Source organism: Fringilla coelebs, assembly GCF_963513975.1.
Source record: "Fringilla coelebs genome assembly, chromosome: 19".
Taxonomy (NCBI): Eukaryota; Metazoa; Chordata; class Aves; order Passeriformes; family Fringillidae; genus Fringilla; species Fringilla coelebs.
Window position 1 is genome coordinate 1,182,494 of NC_140045.1, and position 12,844 is coordinate 1,195,337.

A 12,844-nucleotide genomic window follows, 5' to 3' on the forward strand; every position below is an offset into this window, starting at 1 on the left:
GTGTAGCCAGGCTGGGTGTCATCCAGGGAAACTGAGGCACCAGCGAGGTTCCCCCAAGCCCTGCCTGCGAGGTTGTGCTGGGGATTTGCTCCAGCTGTCGGGCCTGTTCCCCTGGATCTCACAGGGATGTTTGTTGTGGAAAGGAATGTGCTGGGAGAGCAGGGCCAGGGCTCGGAGCTGCCCCGTCACCCCCAGCCAAACCTCGTCCCTCGGAGGAGCCAACAGCTCTCGGGGGTGACAGCAAATCCCACCCCGGGCCCCTTGGAAGCAGAATTCCTCGGTGGGAGCCGGCCAGAATGCATTTCCTGAGTGTGTCCACACTGCCTGGGTGACACAGGGCGATGTTGGGGGTGTGGGGACCCCAGGAACACCCCGAGCCCCGGGGGGAGCAGAGCCGAGCCGAGCTGGAGCAGCAAAGGCAGCAGGATGGGTGGGCTGGGTGTGGGGAGGGGCTGGGCAGGGACCCTCCCCTCCCCTGCCCTCCCCTCCTGCCCGGGTGCCCCCACAGCCCCATCCCAACCCAATTATGGCATAATTCACTTTGAGGTTTGGCTGCTGCTGACGGGATTGATTGAGGAGCTGGTAATTACATCTCCCTAAAAGGGCCCTGGGGCTTTGTGGGAACACAAGTGGGGAAGGGAAAGGCTGATTTTTATGGGGGGACAGGCTTGGGGAGCCCACCAGAGCCAAGTGTTCCCCTCACGGTGTCCACACTTGTGCCCACCCCCCATCAGGCAGGGATCTCTCACTGCAGCCCGAGCTCGGTATCATCCATTATGCAGGTCTGTAAATATATTATTTACAATTTCCCTGATTTTCACTCATTATTTATCACCTGCAGGCAGGGCTGGAGCCCCCAGGCAGGATCCTGTCCCGCTGTCAGGGACAGGGCTCCCCCCTTCCCTTGGCAGCAGAGGAGGGGGTTGGGAAGCTGCAGGCTGGGGGCCCCAGGTACCCCTGAGCACATCTGGAGGAGCCTCAGCTGCAGCTGGGTTAAATCTCCTGAGCACACCTGGAGGAGTTTCAGGTGCTCTGGATTAAATCTCTCCCTGAGCACACCTGGAAGATTTTCAGGTGCTCTGGATTAAATCTCCTCTCTGAGCACACCTGGAGGAGTTTCAGGTGCTCTGGATTAAATCTCCTCTCTGAGCACACCTGGAAGATTTTCAGGTGCTCTGGGTTAAATCTCTCCCTGAGCACACCTGGAAGATTTTCAGGTGCTCTGGATTAAATCTCTCCCTGAGCACACCTGGAAGATTTTCAGGTGCTCTGGGTTAAATCTCCCCCTGAGCACACCTGGAAGATTTTCAGGTGCTCTGGATTAAATCTCTCCCTGAGCACACCTGGAAGATTTTCAGGTGCTCTGGATTAAATCTCTCCCTGAGCACACCTGGAAGATTTTCAGGTGCTCTGGATTAAATCTCTCCCTGAGCACACCTGGAGCAGCCTCAGCTGCAGCTGGGTTAAATCTCCTCTCTGAGCACACCTGGAGCAGCCTCAGCTGCAGCTGGGTTACCTCTCCTGCCTCATTCCAGAGCAGAGTGGGGCTGGGGGCTCAGTGCAGCTGCTCTGGGGTGCCCACCCTGTGCCAGGCCAGGAAAGGAGCTGGCCCTTCCCAGGAGAGATGAGCCACGAGCGATGCCCACCGGGGACTGGTAAGGTGGGTTTGGCCTCTTTGCTTTTGTAGGGTTCTGCTGGCAGGAACCCCAAATTATGGGGTGTGAAAAGAGCCCAGGGCTGCTGTGGGCACCCACGGGTGGTGATGGCGAGGCCAGGGGTGCTGGGAGACTCATAGCACATGTGACATCTCCTAAAAACCGATCTGGTGGCCCTCCCAAGTCTTTTTGAGTCTGGATTTTCCAAAAAAAAACCCCACTTCTCTGAGCTTTGGGTGTGGGAATCAGGGATGGGGTCACTACAGACGCTCTGGCTGAGGGGAGCGGGTCTGGGGGGGCTCTGGCACCCCCAGCCTGGCCCTGGCTGCTGTGGGTGGGGGGGTCAGCAGTGAGTGCCTCAAAACCCTCAGATTCTGGAAGCATGTGATGAAGTGAGAGCCTTGGACGCAGCCCCCAGCAAACCTGGCTGCTCCCCAGCTGCTGTTCCCGAGGAGCGCTCCGAAGGTGGCCTTTAAATGTTAAGAAATCATGTTAAAATGAGCCAGAGCCTTAGTTTAAATTTTTAATCTCCTGATTTAAAAAGTCAGCCCGGAGGTCTGGGCTGCTGCTGGGGGCTGCTGCTGCTCGGTGGGTGTCTCTGTGCTGGTGGTCCTGGGCTGTGGGGGCTGCACCTTTGCCCTCCCGCTGCTGAGGGGAGCCAGCTTTGCCCATGCCTCATCCTGGGGCTTCTCTCGACCCTTCCCAGCCCGTAGGAAAAGGAAAACTCGGCTTTGCAGGGCGGTGGAGAGCAGTTTGTGTGTCTGGGGCTGGGGGGGCCCTGGTTCCACGGGTCTGGTACTAGAAATGTTCCTTCCCCACAATACCTACAGCCTCAGAGGTGCTCTGGAGGAGGATTCACCAGTGCTGCCCTGGGGTGCTCAGTTAGAGGGGTTCAGAGCAGGGGAAAGCTCAGTGGTGTCCTGGGGTGCTCACTTAGAGGGGTTCAGAGCAGGAGGAACCTCAGTGCTGTCCTGGGGTGCTCAGTTAGAGGGGTTCAGAGTAGGGGGAACCTCACTGCTGCCCTGGGGTGCTCAGTTAGAGGGGTTCAGAGCAGGAGGAACCTCACTGCTGTCCTGGGGTGCTCAGTTAGAGGGGTTCAGGGCAGGAGGAACCTCAGTGCTGTCCTGGGGTGCTCAGTTAGAGGGGTTCAGAGCAGAAGGAACCCCAGTGCTACCCTGGGGTGCTCAGTTAGAGGGGTTCAGAGCAGCAGAAGGAACCTCAGTGCCAGAACCAGGGTGGGTTGGGAGCCCTGGGGGTGCTGTGTGTGCCAAACCCTCGTGTCTGCAGGGGAACCAGGGCTGAGTGGACTCCGTGGGGGTCCCATGATCCCCACACTGCCCTGGGGGGATGGGACCCTTAACCCCCACCCCATTCCAGTGGTTTGTGGAACACTTGGGCCCATCTGATGGCTGCAGAGGGGTGGTAGCCACGGCCAGGTCAGCCTGACCCTTCGTGGCTCGTTTCCGAATCTCTCCAAGGGCACAGCCAGCTCCTGCTCAGCCGTGGGAGTCCTGCCCCCAGTGCTGGGGATGCTGCTCTGCTCTCTGCCAGCTCAGAGCCCCCTCAGCGCTGAGCACGGCCTCGGAGGAAGATCTTAATTGGGCTGAGATGCCCCGAACAGCTGATGCTGGGAGACAGCCCCGGGGCTGGGCCGAGGAGCAGCCCTGGCAGGAGGGAGGGGGCGCGCTCCTGGTGCCGCTCCCATCCTCGGTGGTTTTTTAACTCATTAAAGATTTAAGATGCTCCTGTTCTGAGCCAGGTTGGAGGCTCCTCGCACAGCACCCGAGGGCGGAGTGGAGCCCTGTTTGATGCCCTTCGAGGAGAGGCAGATTCAGCCCTGCCCAAAATGGGGCGTTTGCCTGCGTGTGGCCTCCCGGGGCTGGGGAGGGATGAGGTGGCTGTGACTCACCCCGAGCTGCAGCTCTGGGGAGAAGGGACCTGTGCTAAGCCCAGGTTTGAAGAGAGCAGTTAAATGATTGCAGAGGCTGCTCCGGCCTGCAGCGCTACCCTGGCTTGACTCTTCCAGCAGAGCTGATGCTTCTGGAGAAAAAAGAGCCCCTTTCAATCTTAATTACAAAACCGAGAAGGTGTTAGGGAGCGTTGCTGCAGCTGGAGTTATCCTCCCTGTTAGAAATGCGCCCGTTATTGTCGGTCTGGATGGTTCTGGCTTCCCCTCCTGCCTGTGGGAGCTCGTTACCCTGCTGCCCGTGAGGCTGCCCAGCCTCCCGGATCCAATTTCTCTTCCCTGCGCCGGTGCTGACAGCCTGCGGTTCCATCCATCTCCTCTGCCCTCTGATAGCAGAGAAGGACTGAGCTCCTGGAGTCTCTCGCTCGCAGGCAGCGCTTCCGACCTCTCCTTGCACTTCCCCGCCCTTCCCCAGCGCGGGGAGCGCTCTGCTCCAGGAGCAGGGATGCTGCTGGGAGTCAGCGCCTCTTCTGAGAAAGACGAGGGATGCTGAGGACAGCTGAAGCTCTTGGCTGTTGTCCTGCAGCCTCCGGATAGTGCTGATGGTCCCCAAAGCTCCTGACAACCCAGCAAAGACTTTTTACATTTCAAACAAAGCCTTGATCTTTTTTTGGAACTTGCCTTGGTTTCAGACAAGAGTTTTTAATTCAAGCCCAGCGCCGTATTTTGGGTTTGACTTTGATGCGCCCTCTTCAAGCAGGAGGCAAAATAACAGCGTTCGCATCCGCAAATAGCCCCGGGGCGGGCTCCTGCTGCCCGCGGCCGGCGGCTCCGCGGGGCCGGCCCCGCCTCGCCCGGGGCTCCGGCCGCGGCTCGGGGGTGCGCAGCCGCCGGTGCGGGCTGCAGACCCCCGTGCGGGGGTCAGCGATGAGAGAGGAGCTCAAAAAGCCCTTTTGGAGAAGTCTCGGAGGGGCAGGAGCCGCGTGACGTGGCTGACGGTGGTCTGTAGGGATGCGCCGTCACGATTCCTGGTGTAATTACGAGTGGCGCTGCCCCAAATTGTAGGCTGAGCTGGGATTCTCAGCAATGCTGGTGGAGGAGGGGGCCAAAACTCATGGGAGGTGGAGAAACGCCCTGAGGGGGGCAGGGGTGACCCAGCAGCACGGGGGGACATCCAGGCATCACCTGGAAGGTCCTCAGGGACACGGGTGGGTGGCAACGTGGGGCCACGGCTGCCCTCTCCGATCCCTGGGCTGTGCCAGCAGCTCCAGGCTCTTCCACACGCTCCTGGAGACAGGTGTGGTGAAACCTGCTGGAACTTGCTCCTGCTTGGAGGGCTTTGGGCAGAGGAGAGCTGGCACAGAGCAGGGCGGGGGATGTGCTGCGGTGGGAGCACCGGTGTGAGGTCCAGACTCAATCAGGCTGGGTGACCGTGGGGAACCAGGTACCTGTGCAAGGGGGTAATAAACCACTCACAGCTCGGCAAGATTAATGGTAATAACCATAAATCAGCGCTGGCACCAGGGTCAGACCCGGATTTATGGCCCTGGAGACAGGAATTCCTGCTCTTCATGGAACAAAGCCCCGATCCTGCGGGGGCCTGGGAGCGTGCTGGGTGTTATTGTGGCTGCAGCGTGTGCGGAGGTGCCTGGGGAACGGGTCTGAACCCACCGTGGGGGCTGAGCCCACCCCTGGCAGGACAGCCTCTCCCTCTGCTCCTTCCAGCATCGGGAAACACCTCCCTGAGGGGCGAGCCAGGATTGCTGCCTCCCACAGCACATTGATCCCGTCATCTCGGCTGAGAATGCCAGCCACGGAGCTGATTAATGCCGGGGTGGGCAAGAGCTGGGTTATTGTTCAGTCTCTCTTCAAGAGGTCGACGGGAAATTTGGCAGTAGCTCTCCAAATAGGCAACGTGCTCGCAGGCGTTGTCCCCCCTCAAGGGCTGAGCGGGATTTCCACGTGAGGGTTCCATTGCAGTGGAAATGCACACCGGGGACAGCACAGGCGGTTCTGCCGGTGCCTGTGGGAGAGTGTTCCCTCCGTCCCTGCCCTGGCGTGACCCGGCACTGCCGGGGCTGGCTCCGGGCTAATCTGCTCACGCTTTCGTTTCACCCTGATCCTCGCAGGTCCCTTGGCTCAGAGGGGCCGTGTGCGCTCAGGAGGCTGATCCAGAATTCCGGATGGATATTTCCTCCTGTGCAGATGGTGCAGGTCCTTGGGTGTTAATGCTCGGTAGCAGCCGTGACTGAGCTGCTTTCCCCCACCTAATGCAAGGCACTGTGCTAGCAGAAAGCACAGACATCTTTGAAGGATGTGCGATCCTGTTGGGAGCTCTGGGCTTGAGGAATTGCGGGATCAGGCCTGATGAGGTGGGGTTGTCAGGGAGGTGCTGCTGGGTCATCTCTGGGGTTAAAGGCTTTGTTGGTTTTTTGGGGTTTGTTTTTGAGACCCTTAAAACGTTTGCTTTGGTAACCCTGTGTCACTGAGTTCTGCCTTAGAGCTACCTGAGGGATGTGCCGCGTCCCCTTCTCAGGGGTCGAGCGCTGATGCTCCGAGTGCTGTCGGAGGGACCGGGGCAGCGGCGGGTGGGCTGGGGTGGGACCTGCAGACAGGAGCCGCTGTTTCCACAGCGGGGGCACCGGGAGCGGGGGGGGGACCCGCCCGCTCCGCACGAACCGGGGGCGGCCGGTGGGGACGCGCCCGCTCCCTCCGCGGCCGCTGGGTAGCGCTCGGGGCCGCGCCGTCTCCCCGCCTCCCCGGCTCGGGCTGCCCCCGGCTCCGCCGAGCCCCGCCGCCGCCGCTCACTCCGCCGCCGCGCAGCGCAGGAGGAGCAGCAGCGGCCGGAGCGCCGAGAGGGATCGGCGCGGCGCCGCCAGCCCGCCCGGCGGCTCCGAGCGGGACCCCGCGCCGCCGCCCGCCGCTGCCGCACTTTCCCCCGCTGCCCGCCGGGGACGAATCCTGTCTCTGTCGCCCGGAGCCGCCTAGGAGGGGATGTCCCTCGGCAAGGGCTGAGCGCTGGGGAGGGGCCGCCCCCCGCCCCCAAACTTTTCGCTCGGCCCCGGAGCGGCGGGGACCCGGCCCCCATGGAGCCCGGGCGGGCAGGAGGGGCCGGGGGCGCGGCGCCCTGCGCTTCCCGTCCCCTTCCCTGACGCGGGGCGCAGCGCTCGGGGAGGGGCTCGGCTGCCGGCTCCGCTCCGGATTTGGTGGTCCCGGCTCCGCACGTCCCTGGGGAAGCTGCCGATGGTGGGGAGCTGCCTGCGGACCGCCCCCAGCCCCACGAGGAGCCCTTCACCCCGGCGCTTTCGCCTCCACCGGAGCAGCGCTGCTGCGGGGATCCCTGCGCCGGAGCCGCCCGGATTATAAAGTCGGGGAAGTTCTCCCCCCGCAGCCCCCCCAGCTTGTCTCGGCAGAGCCATGGCCCGGCTCCGGAGCTGGGGGCTGCTCTGCTTCGCCGTGCTCGCCCTGCCCGGCCCCCCGGGAGCCGGCGCCCAAGGTAAGGGGATGCGGGGGGCGGCGGGAGACGGGGGCACCCCGCGCTGCACCCCGCAACCGAGCCTATTGCCAGCCCGGGCTGGGAGATCGGTGTGCCAGCCGGGGGATGGGAGCCAGGCGGCTCCGGAGCTCCTACCGGGGGAAGAGCGGCATCCGTGATATTCGCAAAGCCTCCCCGGAGCCAGGACTCGGGGCCCGCCGGTGCCGGGTGCAGCGCGGTGTCCGTGGTGGCTCAGAAGGACGAGCAGCATGGCTCTGCTCTGCCTCCCCCTTCCCCAGAACTGCCCTCAGGCCGGGGATGGGGGGAACGTGTTGCTCTGAGCATGAGGTCGAGTCTGCGCTGGACTGCCTTCGGGAGAGTGAGCAACCCCGAGGGGTGAGCGTTGCTCATCAACCCCCTCTCCCCCTCCACGGGTACCCCCGTTGTAGCACAAACCCTGGGATGCGAGTCTGGGGGATTCCCAGGGAGCAGCTCATACCCTGATGTTGCTCCTGTCGACTTCCAGTCGCTGGTACGAACTGGCAGGGGGCTGGGGGGGTCTGCACCCCCGAGCCCCTGTGGGTGCCTGGGGCTCCCACTGCACCCCAACAAGCCCTGGGGGCTGCAGGGCAGGGTGAGCCCCTCTCTGCTGCTCACCCTTTGCGATCGGGCACAGCACGGGCTGCTTTTAGCTGCTCCGCTAGCCCACAGGGATATAAAAATAGTTTGTGGCCCTTCGGGGTGCAGCTGGGGTTCGGAGGGGCCGGGGGGACCCTGTGGTCCCCTTCCCCGCGGGCCCAGAGAGGAGGCTCCCGGCCGGCAGGGCTGCAGCGTGGCCGCCTCTGTCCCTGCGCTTGGGCTGAGCAGATCCAGACGGGAAATGGGGGGGCACAGCTGAGCGCAGCGCCGGGGGTCCTCACCCACGACATTTCTTGCCCTTGTTTGTGGCAGCAAGCGGAGCCAGGAGTCCCTGAGCGCTCCCGTGCTCCCGCTCCCCCCGAGCCTCCCCCAGCACTGCTATAATTTCTCAGTAATTAAGTTCAGAACATAACATCTAAAGCGGCAGTATATTATCCGGGCAGGCCCTGTGTGGGGAGCTCTGAAGGTCTCTTTGATTGATTCACTCCCTTGCCGAGTTTCTCTTCTCCTGGCTGGCGTCTCCGGCTGCCGGGTCCCCTGCGATCCGTTTGTTCCCTGCCTGCGGGACGGGCTTCTGGGGCGACCCGGCCTCCTCCCATTTATCCGTGGGGCTGTGGGGCGGGAGATGAGGGGCTGCCTGTGCCCCAGCGCTCCGGAGGGGTGGGGAAGGGGCTCCTCTCCGCTCTCCTGGCGCAGGAGCCGAGCTTTGCGGCTCCGGCTCTCTGCGGCGCGTGTCACGTCCTCGCGGGCGCCGTGACATTGCTCGGTGCCCGGCCCCGGCGTGGCAGCGGCCACCGGCGAGCTGGACGTGCTGGAGGGATCATTCCCAAAGCCCGGCACGTGCCCGCCTCCCCCTGCCGCGGGTGGCACTGGGGACGCGCCAGCAGGGTCACCTCCCGGCTGCCGTGCCCGTGGGGCGCCGGCGCTCTCCGCGGGCATGGACAGGGAGCGGGGTGATGGAGCTCGAACAGCCCGGCACAGGGCTCCAGGCTCTGGTTTGTCCCAGTGCGGTGGGGCAGGCAGGGCCGGCAGCGAGGGGCAGCGGCGCTTTGTGCCAGGGCTATTGATTCTGGCAGCCAAGGAAAACGGGATCAATCGGGAGGGAAGGAGGAGGCGACGGTGCGAGACCTGCCCGGCCGGGGCGCGGGGGCTGCCCGGGCACGGGGTGAGGCACTTTCATACCTGTGCTTGGTGAAAAAAGGCCCCTTGCTGCCCGTGAGAGACAGGATGGAAGTTTAATTACAGCCCGTCTGTGCTGTGTAATTATTAATTACCCGTGGCAAAAAATAACTTATTGATTAGGGGCCTCGCGCTAATTACCCGGAGCCCAATGCGGAGCTGGGGGAAGGCTCAGCCGGCAGCGCTGCCCGGGCGGGAGCTGTCGCAGTGCGACCCGTGCTGGGCCCGGGGGCTGTGCCAGGGCTGGGGGCACGGGCAGCCCACCAGCAAAGGCCCCTTGGGCCGACGAACAAGGCAATAAAGGGATCCCCGAGAGCTGGGGGGAGGCTGGGGGTCCCCAGCCCCCTCCCGCTCGCTCTCTGTAGATTTTCTGACACCCAGAGATGCAGTTTCCCCACATCCAGCGCTGGGGGCACAGCCCGGGACCCCCCGTGCTGGCACAGCACCTCTAATGGGATTGAGGAGGCCGTGGCCAGTCCCAGGAGGGATTTGGGCAGCTTAAGGTTCCAGACGGGATTTGGGGCAGGGGCCTGCCATGGGCAGCTTCTACCAAAGAGGCTTATTAGAGGTGGCAGCAGGGGAGTTCCAGCATCTTCTGTCCCTGTGCGTGGAGCCTGGGCACGTCTGCACACACGGTGCCCTGTGGGGCCGGGCAGAGGGGGGCCAGGATGAGCCCCTGCCCTTCCTGGGGATGCAGTGTTGGTGTTCACACCAGGACTTTGGTGATGGGAGCTGCCGGTTCCTCTGTGGCATCAGGGCAGGAGGGGATGGCCCTGGCTCTCCTGTCCCTTCCAGCACCGCCACATTCGCTGGTGGCCTCGTGAAAGGCACCAGCTCGGGAAGGAGAGTGGCTTTTAGGGGAGAGGAAGGGAAGATTAAATTTTGATGCTGCTTGGGAAGCCATTAGTGCCTGGGCACAGCGATGATGAAATTTTGATGACCTGATCACCGTGAGGGAGGGGAACACGGTCCGGTCCCAGGCAGGCTGTGTCACTGTGCCTGTCACTGCGCTGCTCCCCAAGGCTTTGGGGTGCCAGCTGAGCAGGAGAACAGGCAGGATGAGAGCTGGGATGGAAACGGGAGCTCGTAGCCACCTCCAGCTGCAGCACTGGTGGGCAGGGAGAGCTGGCGGCGGCTGAGCAGCTCCTGCCCCGGTGCCATCCGGGGACCAGGGTGAGTGACAACGTCAAGTGCCGCTCGTCCCTTGGTGACGGGGACTGGGCTGCGGTGGCATTTCCGCTCGGCGGGAGCGCAGGCAGGAGCTCGAGGAGAGCAGCAAGGAGGGAGCAGGCGGATGCCTGGCTGCTTGAGAACCTGGGAAAGCACCGATAATTAAACCGCCAGGAGGGAGGCTGGCGGGTGCTGCCACGAGGGGTGACCCTGCCTCCGCCGCTCCACGAGCCGTGTCCTTGTCCCCAGCCTCTGCCTGTGGCTGGTTCCTGCCTGGGGATGAGCTCCAGCCACACTCCCATCACTGTAGGCCCCACACGAACTGGTTTGGGGTGTGTTGGTTGCAGCAGCAGCACAGGCAGCGCTTGGGGTGAAATGGCCCCGTGGGGCAGCGCCATGTGGGAGCAGAACCCGCTGGGTGGGTGGGTGGGTGGTGGAGGGTGCCCTCCCCTCTGAGCCCTCGTTAATGCCCCAAGCTCGTTAACGAGTGGCTGGCGTGTGGCTGGGTGAGAAACGGCCGGGGAGAAATATGCTGCTGTCAGTGGTGATGTGATTGTGCTAACGAAGGGCGAGCGGAGCCCCCGCCGTGCCCGCCGTGCTGCCAGGGCTGGTGGCCCCACCGGTGCCTCGTGGCACTGGGCCTGGGACTTCCAAAGCAGCCGAGGGGATCCAGCAGCCCTGGAGGGCCGGGATGGCTCAGGGTGGGGGGCACTGGGGCACTGGGATGTCCTGGGAGCTCCTCTGCCGGTGCAGTGGAGCATGGCACGGAGCTGCTGGAAAGGCCATGGTGCCAGGATCGCTCAGGTGTGGTGGTGATGCCAGGCACCACCCTCATCCCCACGGCTGCTGCTCTGAGTTGGGGTTCCCCCATCCATGGGGGTGGATCCAGCCTCAGGACATGTTCCTATCACTCTGCCCGGCCAGCAGGCAGGAATGTGCTGGCAGCAGCTCCCTGCTGTGCTGGCCATGCTTGGCATCCCTCCCACCCCCCTTGGCATCCCTCACACCCCCCTTGGCATCCCTCACACCCCGGCCATGCTGGTGATGCCACTGCCCTCAGCACCCTCCGTGGGTGTGTTTGGGGACCAGCTCTTGGGGGTGCATTTCCCAGCTTGGGGGCTGTGCCCTGCACCCCCCTCCCAGCGCTGCCTCACCTTGCAGCCCCTCTCCCCAGCCCGACTCCCAGCACCTGCCTGTGCCCCGGGCAGGCAGTGGCCCCCTCGGTGGCCCCCGCCCCACCCTCCCCTCGCCCCCAGCCCCGGGGGTGCAGGAATGCCTGCCTGGAAAGCCATGCCGGGCTCGGGTTGCCTGGGAACTGGGAAACCTGATCCCTGGGAACGGGGGCCGAGGACAGGGGACATTCCCGGGCTGCAGCTGGTCCCCGGCCCCCTTTGTCTCTCTGCTCCGATGGGGCCCCCAGGAATGGAGACTTGGGGCTGGGGGCTCTCGGCTCGAGCAGGGCCATCCCTGGGGACACTGGGGATGCTCCGGGGTGTCACCTTCCCGTGTGGATCAGTGTCACCACCGCGGGCTGGGCAAGGGGACCAAGGCTGGCTGGGACAGGGCTTGGAGGAACCTCGAGGTGTCCCTGCCCGTGGCAGGGGTGGGACCAGAAGAGCTTTAAGCCCTTTCCAAGCCAAGCCATTCCATGACCCTCTGAAGGCCCCAGGATCAGCTGCTGCTGCGTGCCAGCAGCTGGGCATCCTGGCTGGCCACAGGGATGGCACGGTGGCCATTCCAGGAATGCTGTGCTGCAGCCACTCTCCCTCCCTGCCGGCCCTCATTGTCCCCACCACCCACCCCCACACGTGGCAGCTCCTGAGCGTTCCAGGAGCTTCCCTTCAGCCTGGGCGGCGCAGGGAAACTGAGGCACAGGGCGGGAGCGGTGGTGGGGACGGTGGGAAGGGGACAGGGGGCCGGCTGGTGTCCTGCTGCCTGGTGGCACCGGGTACAGCGGGAAGGGGACGTGGGCACACGTGAGCTGCTCCTCTGGCTCCCGTCCCTCTCTCCCTGTCCGTGAGGAAGCCCCGGGTGCAGGGAAGCCTTGATGACTTTGACCATTAGCAGAAGAAGCCGCTGAGCTAATTTTAGCCCTGGTAGCTAATTGCTTTCTGCGCTGCTGGGTGAGCCCACAACCTGCGAGTCCTCGGCTCTAACCTTGAGCCCTCCCAGCTCCGTGCCTGGGGGCACCGAGGTCCTGCCAGGGCAGGGAGAGGGATGGGGATTCTTCTGTGGGATTGCTGGGCCCTGGAGGGCTTTCTCTGGGGCATCGGGGTCTACAAAGCTGGGAGGGGTTGGGTGCCTGGCAGGGTCCTGCTGCCTGGAGCTTGGAGTGATGTCCCTTGTGTGGAACAGGGACATGGAGTGTGGAAGGACTCTGGCTGTCAGGGGTGGCTGTGAGGTGGGGGCCCCCAGGATGGGACTCCTTCAGCTTGATGAAGGGAAGTGCTGGGTTTGGACCCCCTTAATTGGGAATTGCTGGATCCAGGGGGCATTTCCCCAGGGCAAGAGTGAGGCTGGGGACACACATGCTCCCTGCTCCTGGCTGCAGGGATGAGTTCTTCCTGGGATGGCCTGGGGGACCTGTCCCTCCGTCCCCATCTTGCAGAGCCACCTCCCAGCACGTCCCAGCTCTTTGACTGGGACCTGGGGCACGGGCTGGGCAGTGCTGGGGGTTTGTGGGGACATTTGTGCTCCTTCCAGGAGCCCGTGTCCCCCTGCAGGGAGCAATCGAGCGCTGGGTGACCCCACGGGTCTCTGCAGGGTGGGATGCTCGGTATTTCCCCTCCTCCTCCTCCTCTTCCTCCTTGCCTGGGTTTA

The 12,844-nt window shown here is 63.7% G+C and overlaps 1 protein-coding gene across 1 annotated transcript in view; it reads left to right on the plus strand.

Moving 5' to 3' along the window:
* Positions 1 to 6,978: 6,978 nt before the first annotated feature.
* SDK2 (sidekick cell adhesion molecule 2) overlaps positions 6,979 to 12,844 on the plus strand; it is a gene marked incomplete at its 5' end in the record, with an annotated part of 44,848 nt that continues 38,982 nt past the window's right edge. The window contains one exon of the mRNA XM_084218537.1: positions 6,979 to 7,057. Within this exon, the coding sequence (XP_084074663.1) occupies positions 6,979 to 7,057 (79 nt within the window). The remainder of the gene's footprint in view (positions 7,058 to 12,844) is intronic.